This window comes from Aedes aegypti, chromosome 1 (genome assembly GCF_002204515.2).
Source record: "Aedes aegypti strain LVP_AGWG chromosome 1, AaegL5.0 Primary Assembly, whole genome shotgun sequence".
Taxonomy (NCBI): Eukaryota; Metazoa; Arthropoda; class Insecta; order Diptera; family Culicidae; genus Aedes; species Aedes aegypti.
Genome location: NC_035107.1, coordinates 151,317,950 through 151,332,658, shown reverse-complemented (window position 1 = coordinate 151,332,658; position 14,709 = coordinate 151,317,950). Strand labels below are relative to the sequence as shown.

The following is a 14,709-nucleotide window of genomic DNA, read 5'->3' as shown; positions in this document are numbered from 1 at the left end:
TTCCCCTGCCTTGCTCCTGAAAGCAGTCATGATGAGATTATTAAAACGAAACATGAATGTTGCTAGTATCCAATGGATTATCTGCTTCGCTCTTGTCCACAGTTGATCAGCAGAAGTTTTCTCATTGCATTTTGTATGGGGAAAGACATCTAACGTCGAATATCTTGTGAGTGGAAGCTTTAATCGAAAAACTATTTCGAGAGGGATTCGCGATAAGGGCCTATCTGACAAATCAATAACAATGAGAAAATAACCAATGAAATTCTCATGTGCAATTTTTAATCCCAATTAGAGAAAATATAGTCAAACTTAAACCTTTTCACTTTAATACACATTCCATAAACCTAGTTTTAAAATCCTCATGAACACCACACACATCTCCTTCAATTTATCTAGCTATTGCGTACTAAAAAAATATTATAAGGTTTCGCCTAAAACGTACTCGAGAATGCCAGTATCGCCCAATGTTATGAGCCTGTAATCGATATTATTTTCAGTGTCGCCTATTACTTTTGCGCCGTGTTTATATTCTGGTTCCAAGTTAGCCCACCATGTACGCCTTGTTTATTTTTTGTTTGCAGTGTCGCCGTTTACTCTCGCCGTGTTTTGATTTCGATTTCAGATGCGCCCATCACTTTGATAAACAAAAACACAGGCGTAAACAATACAGTGTGTGGTTTTGAATGAGGTTCGTCTTCTACTAATTTGCGTTTTTGAATAGTTTAATTATCGATAGGGGAAAAGTTTAAGTACAGTGAATAGACAATCAAGCTACAATTTCAACGCCATATTTTCTTGAATTGTCTACATTTTGTTAGTTTCGCCTAATTCGCGAATCTTTCTAGATTTGGTAGGCGAATAGAAGCATTAACCTAAGAATGCTAATGTCGCTGCTGTTCGTGTTACCAACATCTAGTTTGCCACGAACTGACAGCGTGAATACCGGGCCTCAAAGTGGCAGATTAATTTTAAGAACCAAAACAACGTCATGGTATTCAACAAACAATGAAAAACCAAAATGTAAGGTAATAAAAATTAAAATCAGTTTTGTGACAACTACGCCACTAGCGTTCTACTACTATTATTTCTATTGGTAGGCGTGACAGTCATTATCATTACGAACAACCGGTACCAAATATTTTTTCAAGAATAGTTCCCAATTTTGAGAAATAATTCATTAGATGCATTTCGCCTTACAAATATTTTTCGCGTTGCCTTTTAGCAGCCTATGGACATGCCCTATATCAACTGCAGCAATTTGCAGTAGACAGGATGTCCCGGGCCCGATCCATCTGACAAGCCAATCGAGCCCTCTGTCACCATAGAAGATGGTGTCTCCATCGATGTCGATAGCCTGCCTTTTAGCGATTTTGTGTGCATATTATTATTATTATAGCTTTATTAAGGAGATTTTCAGCCCTAGGCTGGTTCATCTCCGTTTTTGTGTGCATAGACACAAGCGCATGTGCGTAACTATGTTGTGAGTAACGAATCAGGCCATGTATGTAACCCATTAATGAAGTATACCGTAACAACGTTAATGCGTAGTATGCACCTGAAACGTAAAGCGGTCAAGTAAAATTTCTCCTTTTTACCGAAGTAATTTTGACAGCTGATCCAGTATGAGCAAAATGTCACAAATAACTATCGAAATGTCAAATTTTAACTAATAGTTAAACGAACTGGTGAAACGGTTCACAGCCTTACTTGCGGAATAATTGATCGGCACATTTTTACGTACGGAAAAGTGACAGCTCCATTTGATTTGTACAGCAGGCGTTACCGATGTTATGAAATCAGCTCTACTTCTCAGCAGCGTACAGCTCAAGTAATTTCGGTAGCGGAATCATTCCTTGACCGTTTCTTGTCCTATCCTTTTGCACAGTACTTATGATCAGCGTACCGGCCATAACGCTATAAAAACCATGCACTCGGACACCTGATATTAGCTGCCTAATTTATTCAATGGATGCTGATTTTAAATTTTCTCACATTCCGTCATTCTATCAGTTCTTAGCTTTAGCCATCCTATCACTATTGTGATATTTCTGCTGTGTTTGTAAAAAAAACGTGATGGGCAAGGATGGAAATCTAGTGATCATGATAAAATAAATTATGCATCGCGGTTGTTCTGTGTCATGCATAGCAACAACGATAAACCATTAGTCGTCAAGTCCTAACAACAAACTTCGCTCCGCAAAAAAATGAATCGCTCGGCCTGTGGGCTAACGATTAATTCCCGCATAATCTGAGATAACGCCCTAAAAGCCATTGGTAACCACGTGTGTAGCTCGTTGTTTCTGAGCAATTGAATGAATAAGCATACAAACAAATACCACTGGCAGGTAGGGAATGATCCTTTCCTTACCATAGAGTTGTTAAATAAGGTGTAAATCCATTAAAATTCTCAGAAACAACGAACTACACACATGGTTACCAATGGCTTTTAGGGCGAGATCATAAGTTATGCGAGAATTGTTCGCAAACCTAAGTCATAACTTTTATTCCGTGATCTACCTTCTGGTATGCCATTGTTGATCCAAAAGTCAATCGGGCATGGTTTGGGTGAAAAATTATGCCGTGAACGCGTTTTGATTAATGTTAATCGCAACATGTTACAACATCCGACAAACGGTTTGTCCCGCGACAAACAGTGCATCAGATGCTCCATATGTCCTTACCATGTGCGCGTAGTGAGCTGTTTAAACCATGCTTCGGCAGGAGCAAAAGCCCTCTTAAACCATTCAAATACTATGTTGTTAGTCGCTAGAGCCGATTTTTTCCATCCTTGGTGAAGGGTCAACATAAATAATAAGAACAAAAATCAACAATTTGTAATTAAACTATTACTCATTGTAGCGCTCAGTTTGATTATTGATAAATATATCGGATATAAATCTAGTGCAAAACAAATAATGACAAAAATGTAAAACCATGATGTATGTACTCACCGCAACCCTTGGTCATTTTTGACATTTAGATTTACATGCAAGGAATCTGACATATGTTTGGACATTTCGAAGCCTGAAATTATAACGTTTGCAATAGATACATACTACATCTATACGAAATTGCTCACCATTTCTGCAAATATTTAACGTTGGTTCCATAACTTCTTTCCATTTCAGCTTTCCGAACCGTTTATGTGCTTCCCAATAACCTTTAAGTTCCCCAGGTGTGGCAATAGACAATGGTCCTTCATTTGTTGTTAAGGGATCATGTAAATGCATATTTTGCGTCGCCGCTATAGCAGTTATTTCTCTTGCATCCAATGTGTAGGCTGAAATTCAAATGAAATTCAATATTGTCAGATTTGGCAGCACTTAGATGGCATAAATATATTGATGGATTGATGTTACTCGTCAATATGTTTATGTCTTCTGAGTGTGACATAAATATATTGATGCAAATATTGAGGTGAAATCAGAAAAGTTTGATCGTGCAGTTCTATATTTCCCTTCATCTCCACTGTTGGAATACCAGGAAGAAATCATAAGCGGAGGATCAAGCGGAATGATACGCAACGACAATATGAAAACAAACACGTGTGTTACGGTCGAGTATAAAAGAACATATTGCGTGAAAACCTCAAAATTTTATTCCCACCCTTTTGTTTCCGCCAGCATTTCTGGACAAACATTTCAAAAGGGCACATCGACATTGGTAAACATTGGCTTTGAAAGACGCTGTTGAGCCCAATTCAACTCGATCACGCTCACCAATACCACTATAAGGAAGAGCTAACACCAATCTTTCTGATAGTGGTGTTAGTTTGCGTGGGCGAGCTAAGAAGGGCTCAAAAGCAGCGTTTGTAAAAAAAAGGCTCAAGACCTCTTGAGCCCTTTTCAAATATATGTCCAGATTTGTTTGCCAGCATTCGGCGACAAGGTATTACTCTGGGAGGGAGACACAGATACTACACACGAAATATGAAACTAAACTTTTAAAAACTGCAAGATAACTCCAGTTCACCAACGACAATCAAGGCAGGCTTGAAGAAAATCACTAGTTTTCTTTTGTTTTGCACCTTCGATCTTTCTGGACAAACATGGGAAAAGGGCCATAGTTTTCTGTGCATTTTATTTTCATTTTTATTTGAAAAGAGTGAAAAGATGCGTGTTTCAATACTTATATTCAAAAAATAAAAAGGTGTTATCATGACATTGCTTTTTGGACGTACAGGAATTGATTTTCAACCGATTGTTGTCAACTTGGATGAAACGCAAAAATATTTTTTGATCAATTACGCGCTTTTCTCATGTTTGTCCACTCTTTAGATCCGGGCTCACAGTGACAGTTCGTAACAGCAGAAATCTCGGCTCACCTTGACGTACGGAAATTTTGTATCGGCTTCTCCCCCCAGGTATGACTGATATTTGACATGCTTGGCATTTATCATAGATCGGTTGTGTAAGTGCATTGTGTTCATGAAAGTAGACCTTTTTATCGACGATGCATGTACACGCAAAAAAATTGTGCGGTAAAAACTACCATCTTAGGGGGTTAACTTAAGCGTTCGCACCGACAATTTTCAGCAGACCGGAAATGCGCTTGATTCTACCATGTCTGTAGTCAGAATCAGATTGTTGTAAATTATTTCTGTCAAATGTACACGGGAAAAAATTCTGTGGTAAGAATAACTATTTTAGCTGACTACGCCCATTCTTAAAACTACCATGGAAATTCAGACCAAATTACTAAGTTTACGGTACACCCCGCCGCATTACTAGTACATTTGACAGAAATAATTTACAACAATCTGATTCCAACTGCAGACATGGTAAAATCAAGCGCATTTCTGGTCTGCTGAAAATTGCCGGTGCGAGCGCTTAAGTTAACCCCCTAATATGGTAATTTTTACCGCACAATTTTTTTGCGTGTACCACACGCAAACAAATTTTGTTGTATAATCTACCGAATCCATGGTAGAATTAAGAACTGCACCAACGATTTTCAACCGACTACAAAAATCTGTTAAGTTTACTATAATCTGGTAAAAATCACAGAGCAGTGTAGTAAATGTGACTATGTCCATAGTAGCCTCGACTATAAAGCATTGTAAATTGTGAGCTCTATTTGAATTGACTTTTTTTTCAACTGCGTACTACGATCAAAGAAAAATGTTTTTCTTGAGCATTTCTTGCCAGAAATTTTCCACGCATCGAGATAGGCGATTCCCATTAGTGAGTAAAGTGATCAAAAGCTGCGTCGGGTAAGCAGTCGTTGGATAGAAACGTCACTATATTCAGCGACACAACTAAATTTTTCAATGCAAGGAACAATAAGGCTATTCATGAGGACTTTCCGCGATAGGACTGCCAGCTAAAAGTGTGCATGCAACCGAAGCGAAGGGCTTTACTTTTTCTTTTGTAATCGAACGGTCACTCCAATCGCGAAACGTCAAAAACTCATGGTAAACAAAAAAACAGCTGATCGCAGCTGTCTCATGGATTGCCTTATTGCTTTATAAATAATGAATTTTTATTAATCAAAAGATACACGGTAAAGTTCAACTACCAATATTTATCGTGGGTTTTACCCTGGCGAATGCGGACTCGAATATTTAGGTCGTTCAAGAAGAACAGAATATTTTCCACGGATGCTAACCGTTGTTTGTTTACTTGTCTCGCAGAAAACCATCACGGAGAACTCTGAAAATACTTTTTAGGATATTATTTAACACATCTGTTGCATTTTTTAATTTTTAGCATCACCCAGCGTACGAAGTATGCATTTCTTCCATGCATTTTTGAAAATTATTAAAAAAATTTCTTTTTTAATTTACTTGCAAACTTTGGCATCGAAAATCGTGGCTGCTTTTTTTTTAACCCGTGTAGGCCTGAGTGAAAGCAAAAATTCTAAAACCCTCACCGCAATTTTCAAGTCACAGATAATTTCCGGAATCGGCTATAATGTGGCCACTACATGACGAAATTTAAAGAAAATTGCATCAGTGTAAACCTTTTGAGAAACGATTGAATTAGATAACTATGAGTTTTGCATTTGATTAATCCTACAAATAATCATTTTCGGGTCCCGGGACGCCTCAAACTTATGATAAAGTGGCTAATTTGTATCTGAACATCTGTGCCAAGCTTATGGGAACGCATTTTAGCGCACAATCATGTTTGATTTCTACTTTTCGAGAATTAAAACAGTTTAGTATCCAACAAATCTACAGCCGGTTCTTCCAGGCATTACGTCCGATTGGCCACATCCGGTATATTTTTAATGGTGCAAAACTCTTCATTTATAATGTTGAATGTCAGATCTTAATGATTTATGCAAATTAAAATGATTGTCATTGCAAATAAACAAAGGTTACCTGGCATGTCCCAAAAAATAGCCCTTTTTTAACCGACTTGACCCAGAGACCCACCGGAATAACTCTAGCCACAGCAATATTTCCGAGTTTGTCTGGCCACTTCTAGAAACTAGATATGTGGGCCAGTGAACTGACAAAAAATAATTTGAATCCGTTAAGAATTCGCTGAGCGGTGAGGGTTTTTGCTTTCACTCAGGCCTATACGAGTTGATTATATTTTTGGATTCGTTGGAATTAAGATTTATTGATCGATAATTCAAACCCATGGTGTCCCAAAGTAAGTAATTAAGACTACAACCAACAACTATACGAGCTGGTAAGAACCTGGGGGGTGCGGTCTCGAACATTTTGATCATTCAATTTGAACACAAATTTTACCACCAGTGCTAACCGTTGTTTGTTTGCTTGTAGCGCACACTGTTAGACCAATACTCTTTAAAGGGTAAAAAAGTACCCTCTTTGAGAGAAACTAGTTTAACTCATAAAAAAAGTAAAGGGCCTTTACTCATTAAAGGGTAGACGACTTGAACGTCAAATCAACGAGTGAAATTTACCCTTTATCCAAAAAATCGGTTTTGAGAAACAGAGAAAAAATTTACTCTTTTGCATATATTAGATTTTAATTAATTTTAATATTCATTTTCGTATAAAAAATCATCAGCTTTAAGACTTATCAATACGAGAAAGATTTATTCAATACAAGATTTACAAACATTCTGATCCAAGAGAATAATCCATTCGTCAACAAGCTTAATGGGGCAGGTGCTCCTGGTAGGATTATGCAGCGGGACATGTAACGGGATGTATTGGGCAGCAAAGTCATTCTATAAAATATTTTATTGTTTGTTTAGATAGATGACGCGAAAAGAAAAGAAAGGAAACCTACCTTCGATATATTCGCATTTTTAAATGCTTATTACTGTTATAATATTAACAAAATAAAGAACAACAAACGCTGTTTCGAGAATCTAATATCCAAAATTGCAAGCATTTTTTCACCCATTAAGCTAAGTATGCTGTTCCGCTCCAGAAAAGTAAAAATTTCTGCTCAAGAAATGGTCAATAAATTTCCTACAGTGAGCTCCATTTGAAATGACATTTCTTTACAACTGCGTACTGCGATCAAATAAAATTGCTTTTCTTGAGCATTTCTTGCAAGAAATTTCCCAGGCATCGAGATAGGCGATTACTTTTCTGTTGAAGTGCATACTTCGCTTTAAAGGGTAAATAGACGGAATATATAAATGGGCATAAAATACCCTTTATTTTCAAAAAATAAAGTACCCTTTATTTGACGTTTCCATATATCAAAAAATAAAGGGTATTTTTCCCACATTAAAGCTAAGTATGCTGTTCCGCTCAAGAAAAGTAAAAATTTCTGCCCAAGAAATGGTCAAGAAATTTCCTACAGTGAGCTCCATTTGAATTGACATTTCTTTTCAACTGCGTACTGCGATCAAAGAAAAATGCTTTTCTTGAGCATTTCTTGCAAGAAATTTTCCACGCATCGAGAAAGGCGATTACTTTTCTGTTGAATTGCATACTTTGCTTAAAGAGTAATGCCGAGTTTACAGTGCAAGAAACCATTTCCAAGGTGCACACTCTAAGCTACACAAATTTGATGAGGGCAATAAATCAGCTGAAACAGATAGTTTCTGACCATATGTTAGTGTAAATACATTTCACAAAAGTTCTGAAAATATTACGCATCAAAAAGACCAAGTAAAACGTTTCTTCAACAGTTGATTGTTTATGTGTCACATAAAATGTATAACATTTTTTAGCGTGGCGAAATAATGACCGCGCACTTCTAGGCGTACTCTACCTCCCTTGAGTACGGCTCTTTACTGCTACCCCAACATGTTGCTGGTTCTAAAAAGTAAACAACCATACAAAATTCCGACCAAATGGTGAAGGCGTAATCAATTTTGTCAAAAACATCCATTTTGGGAATTTGGCCGAATTTCCTGATAAAATTGCCAACAGCGCATTGCAGTATCACGTCGCCAATACCAAGGCTATCCATGAGGACCAGGCTATCGACATGATGAAGACACCATCTTCTATGGTGACAGAGGGCTCGATTGGCTTGTCAGATAGATCGGGCCCGAGACATCCTGTCTACTGCAAATCGCTGCAGTTGATATAGGGCATGTCCATTTTCGTGATAGGACTGACAGCTAGAAGTGTGAATGCAACCGAAATGAAAGTGTAAATAAATCATGCGAGTGTTATCGGAGCTTTACATTTTCCTTTGTAATCGAAAAGTCACTCCGATCGCGAAACGTCAAAAGCACATGGTAAACAAAAAAACCAGCTGATCGCAGCTGTCTCATGGATTGCCTTAGTAAGGCTTGCAAAAAATATCTTTCAAGCATCATTGAGGACTGCCAGACTGGCCTCCATGGTCAAATGGCAGCGTGCGTGGGACAGTTCCACCTAGGGAGTGTGGACTCACAGGTTGATTCCGAGGTTAGATATCTGGGTCAATAGGCGCCATGGGGAACTAACATTCCACCTGACACAGGTCCTTTCGGGCCATGGTTGCTTTGTTTAGACAGTATCTACACCGTTTCGGTCATGCGGGTTCTCCCGAATGTCCAGTTTGTGCAGGTTTAGAGGAAACGGCGGAACACGTTTTGTTCGTGTGCCCGCGTTTCCGTACAATGCGTGACCGCATGTTAGCCACATGCGGTCGGGACACGACTCCGGACAATTTGGTCCAGAAGATGTGTGAAGACGAGTTTGGCTGGAATGCCGTTTCATCGGCTATCACCCACATCGTCTCGGAACTGCAAAGGAGGTGGCGAGTGGACTCGAGGAGTGGCTAGTGCAGACGCTAAACAACAGATGGTCCAAGGGTTCGCAGTCGGCTACGTAGGTCATACCGGTGCCCTACGGTCGAAATCGACCCTTACAGCGATTAAGTGGCCGCGGGGAGAACATCCTGGTAGCGCTGCTGTCGTAGCGCCGGCCTACTGGGTTGGTACGAGCCTCTGGTTGTTCGGGACAGGTGGAGGCCCCTTCGTCAGCAATCCCAGCTGGTGCTAGCTGATAGGGCCTGAGCCTTCAGTAGGTCAAATTGCGAAGCCCGCAGTATCAGTTCTTGATACCTGCGGTGCAGCTGGGCGCGGGCGTAGTGGTCGACCCTGCCCGCTTTCAGCGGACAACGGGAGGTGAGAACCATCTGGGAAGCTGGCAAAGCGCCAGCATGCTACCTTGGTGGACCCCCTTAAGCGTGTCATCGATGTTCGTTGCTGCATGGCTACGCAGCTAAACTGGAGGATGCGATGTGCAATAGCCCCTCTCCGAAGCAATGCCTTCTTGGTGGTCCCGGAGAGACGAAGGGTTTGGCGGCAATGGAAATGGTTTAGTGACCAGTGCTTCCCAAACTTTTTCAACTTTCGCCCCCTTGAGGCCAACATTTATCTGGAATCGCCCCCCTGATATGTGATTTCAATATTTTATGTAATTTGGTGCTGTACGTCAACACATGTCTTTGACTCGCATATCTGCAGAATCATGGTACAAAAACTATTATGCACATTTAAAAATATTCTCTTAAATATCGATATCCCAAAATTATTAGGAATGATGCACTAGGCTGAAATTTATAATAGCAATTTTAACAGTATTTTGCGTGCATTACAGGCTACTGAATTAGTTTTTGATACAAGCTTAGCCCAGTTTAAACTATTTGAATATAATAAATGCATAGGCGCCGACTTTTGACGTAGTTGGGGATTATTATACTGATTTATCATTTGTTCATAATATTACTCCAATAATTTTCAGAAATTGTAAATAATAAATGTTTGACGTTTCAGGGAACGATTGTTTTCATTCAATCCAAAAAAAACTGAACAAATATATGAAAATCCAGAATGTTTTTTAACTCATATTCCAATGTAATATAAAAAAGAGTACCGTAAAACGGGGTAACTTTGATAGTTTTTTCGAAGAAAACTTGAATATTTATGCATGCTGTTTCAAAAAATTATAATTTATATTTTTAAAACAAGTACTGGCATCCTACCTATCGATTGCTGTTGATAGATTGCCAAAAGATTTATTCTGAATGGATATATAATTTTTCATATAATCGAAAGTCGGTTTTCTGTTTTGGGGTAACTTTGATAATGGAGTATGCATCGAACAAAATTGAATGAATTACGAACATTTGTAGGGCATTGCATACCTATAGGCGTTTAACGTTATATGGAAATTTCTGGCTTAGATTACAAAAATGGTCCCAGTATGTGAAAATGCTTTTCGCTAAGAGATTTGAGACTGTATTTAAGTTCTATGATAACAAGGCTACCAAATATAAGTGGCCAACTATTCAAAAGTACATCAAATAGTGATCGTAGAACAGATTGTTTGTAAGCGTTTCAAAAATGCTAAAATTGTGTCAATTTTTAATATTCGTGTAAAAAGCCTCAAATGGTCTCGATTCAAATGAAAACAGCTTTTATATGGAGTGTCATACTAATATTCTTCAGTTTTGCATTCGTTTTGCTTAACCGATTAACAGAAATTATGATATTCCGTTTAGTATGTGGTGGGTTACGCACTATCAAAGTTACCCGCATTATCAAAGATACCCCGTTTTACGGTATTTTTTTTCTAACACCAAGAAAAATTTGTCTCTAAAATGATTTGTACCATAAGAAATTATAAGAAAGAGTGCAACCGAATCTCCTTTTTTTCTGTAAAAAGCTGGATGCCAATGAAAGACATATTAGCTTCCTAACCTCAAAGTTCCCACATGAAAAAATCCATATATAATATTGGGAATTGCCATAAAAAGTACTAAAAATTCTTGTACATTCAACATATGTTGTGTTTTAAATGTTATCTGTTACTAATCATCCAATCTTGTGAAAATCTTAAATACCGACCATTCTTAAAACTCACATGATATTAAAAACCTGAATACATGTATTTGACAATTATCAAGTGAAGTCTATCATAATTTTAAAATAACCCTGATTGGAGATAAAGGTCAGACTCGATTATGCGGAGATTCGATTATCCGGGGACTCGATTATCCGGAATTTTAGACTCGATTATCCGGAATTTGTTTTTTGATGTTCTTGTTTTTCAATTTGTATGCATAAATTTGAAATAATTTGGTATTGCAATATACAATATGAATGGTTTAGCAGTTTATAACGTATTTAAGAAAAGGGAGGTTTGAAAAAGTGGTTTTTATGTATGCCGATCAAATTTATTTTTCTTGTACAAAGATCCTGTTCTTCCTAGAAAAAATTTCTGGCTACGCCACCGCCTCATATAAATAAAATGACGAAAAAAGACAATATTTCAGTTCTTTTGTCAAAGATTTCATTTTTTTTTTCTTAGTGATTCGATTATTCGGAGTGAAAAAAAATCGATACTCCGAATAATCGAGTCCGACATGTATATCGATCCAAGGTAAAATATTCCTCGAATTTGTTAAGTTTGGAATTGATTAACCTTCAGATGTGTGTCCTAAAAAAATTATCAGTAATTATTTTTAAATGCTTCCGTGCTCCCCTTTTCGCCCCCTTTCTGAATTTTTCGCCCCCCAAATTCTGTTTTACAAATTTTCGCCCCCTTGAGCCTGAAAATCGCCCCCAGGGGGGCGAATCCGCCCACTTTGGGAATCACTGGTTTAGTGGATCGGGGGTGTAGTCCTGTTTACTGCTTGCATGTAGTAAATGCTCCCCAACCCCACACGGCGTCTGTTGAGCAGATTATCCCCCCATTGCTTAGAAAAAAAAGCGCATTGATTACGTGTAATTTTGCGAATAATAATTTTGACTTTTCCGCGTTAAGCTTTAAAACTGGTTCTGGACTTAGGTTGGTGGCTTTTCAATTTTACTCCCATTTGACAGTCGCCCTCCACTCTTGGGCGTACTATAATCATTTTGATGAAAATTTGAGCTGCTTTGCTTTGCTTTGGCTGCTTGTGGATATCCAATTCGCACCCCTTAGCTAAGAACGATTTGGTAAATTTCAGCCATAAGTCTGAACGTGTTGGAAAAATCAGATGCCCCGAGGATCGAAAATAAAAAATGGCAGGGTTGCGGAGAGAGCGGAGTGACTCAGGGGAACCACGTGTCCCTCCCGCGTCAGAAAGGGTGAATACCGCGGTATACCGGCGGACATTCTATCTGGCTAAATGACTGGACGAAGATGGCATTGTTCGACACATTCTACAATCGTTTCCGTACGTGTTCAGATGGTGTAACAACGGTCTGCAGGATGTTACCGGATGACATTCGAGGCAGAATGAGAAGGCATATTTGAGGTTGCGGGTAACAGATAAATGGTTGCTACAGGTAATCTGGAACGCGGTGCATGTTTTGACGTAGAACTACGTCTTCCTTCTCTATGCAGGAGTGAAATTGGAATTTCAAAACTAAGAGCGTTACGTTGGCATGAAATATTTTAAACTCTTATAACTTTTTGCTGGCTTAACGAAATTCCTTGATTCCTTGATCGAAAGACAATTCATCAAAGGTTCATGTCATTTACTTACTGAATCCCACATACCTGTCCAAATAGTTTAATAACTGTTTTGAAAGAGAACGTTGATTTCAAGCAAATCTATAAATAGGGGTGCTAGAGAAAATTTGACGTCATTTGCTTTTCACTCTCTACTTTGATCGCATCTCAGCAGGCAACAGATCGGCTTGCTCTGACCGGGCGTGCTTCTCAGGCACTGACATCGATAGCGAAGGACACCCCCGTTTGTCGTGCTTCTGTCAAATCAAACTGATCGTCGACCGAGCGAAAAAGCTGTCCGAAGACAAAGCCATCACCGCTGCCGCCGCCAAGAAGAAGAAGAGGAAGCAGTCCACAGGATAATTTGCGATCGAACTGTGACACGGTCGGGCGAATCACTCTCGCTTTGCGGTTCACTGCTTGTTTGCGTTCACTCAGCCATCGTCATCGCCGCCGCAAATTTCATCGGCCGAGGAGCTGTTGACCCGCGCTTCAAGATTTCGACTCGTGATAAAATCACCATTGGTGGTCAAGAGGCAATCCCGTTAGGAACAAATACCAGAAGCCCCCTGAGTTGCTGGTCCGATGAGCTGCTTATCAAGCGTCTGGCTTGTAAAATCGCTCAAGATTTCAAGATTGAGCTACGTTTCCAGATTTCGACTAAATTCCTGTGATCCGCTACCCTGTTGCTGTTGTTTATTGAATAATATTTCCTGATTTATCTATCATGATCTAAATCTAACGGTATTGTACAAAACTTGATTTGGTTCACATAATTTATCCCACATAATCTCATAAAATTTGAGAATTTACTCGCAGACGCCGCTGCAACGCCGTCGGACCGTAATAACATCATAGTACTCAGCATTGTATGGCATTTCTAACAGCATCGTTGATTTATCATATAATGGGGAAACACTTCCTAAATTCTCGAGTACGGACATTGGGAAATGTATTAAAATTGCAACAGATTTTAAATACTGTTCACTAAACTGCTTCTTGACCAGTTGTAATAAGCATCTATTGATCTGATTTTTTTCTACATGTTAGTTTCAATGAAGAAATCCATTGCAAATATCATCTATATAAATAAAAATGGAATGGTGTTTGTATGTCACGAAATGGCTTACGAACGGGTCAACGGATTTGAATGATTCTTCCTCAGTTTTGTTCGTCAAGGGTTCCGACATGTTCGTGTGTATAAAAATCACAGGATGTTCACCGGGAAAGTTGAAAAAACGAGCGCGAACGAAACTGTCATTTTATAAGGGACGATCAAAAGCGTTTTTCAACAGCCTACTTGATGGCAAGACGAAGTTTGCCGGGACCACTAGTATTATATAAAACAGAGCATTCATATTAACGCTTGTATTGAGTTTCGAATTCCGATTTCCATAACTTTGATCAGAAATATTTAAAATTTGCTCGAAGGCAAAGCATTCGTGTTTTTTTCATTTATTTTAAATTATTGAAATAATGTTTTATTGTCCATCCAAACGCGTCAATGAATTTTCAAAGATATGTAAATCCCTAACCAAGACATCAACTTCATATACCTTATGTCCCAGATTGATCGATCAGAAGAAGGTGAAGAATACGAAAGGGAGGAGCATCGTCTGCCATTTAAATTATGTAGAACATACTACTTTCGACTGATTCGGTTCATTTCATTTAAACTTTCGAGCTAGTAAGAGCTCCTCGTAATAATCGCAGCATCGGTAGAGTCAAGATACAATTCCGTTAGGCACCACTACAAGAAGCCTGATGATCGGATGATCAGAGAAGCTGCCCATCTTTGGGTATGTGGAATCGCACAAGCTTGAGCTACGTTTCCAGATTTCGACTTTATCCCTGTGGTTGTCATATAGCCTTTTTCCCAGCTCAGAAAAAGA

General features: G+C 38.8%; 1 protein-coding gene across 3 annotated transcripts in view; it reads right to left on the bottom strand.

Moving 5' to 3' along the window:
- LOC23687751 (gamma-glutamyltranspeptidase 1) overlaps nucleotides 1–14,709 on the bottom strand; it is a 698,533-nt gene that overhangs the window by 329,164 nt on the left and 354,660 nt on the right. For all 3 annotated transcript variants that reach the window (XM_021851045.1, XM_021851035.1, XM_021851054.1), the window contains exons 6-7: nucleotides 3,080–3,280; nucleotides 2,952–3,024 (exon numbers count right to left, since the gene is read on the bottom strand). In XM_021851045.1, coding sequence (XP_021706737.1) covers nucleotides 2,952–3,024; nucleotides 3,080–3,280 — 274 coding nt within the window. The remainder of the gene's footprint in view (nucleotides 1–2,951; nucleotides 3,025–3,079; nucleotides 3,281–14,709) is intronic.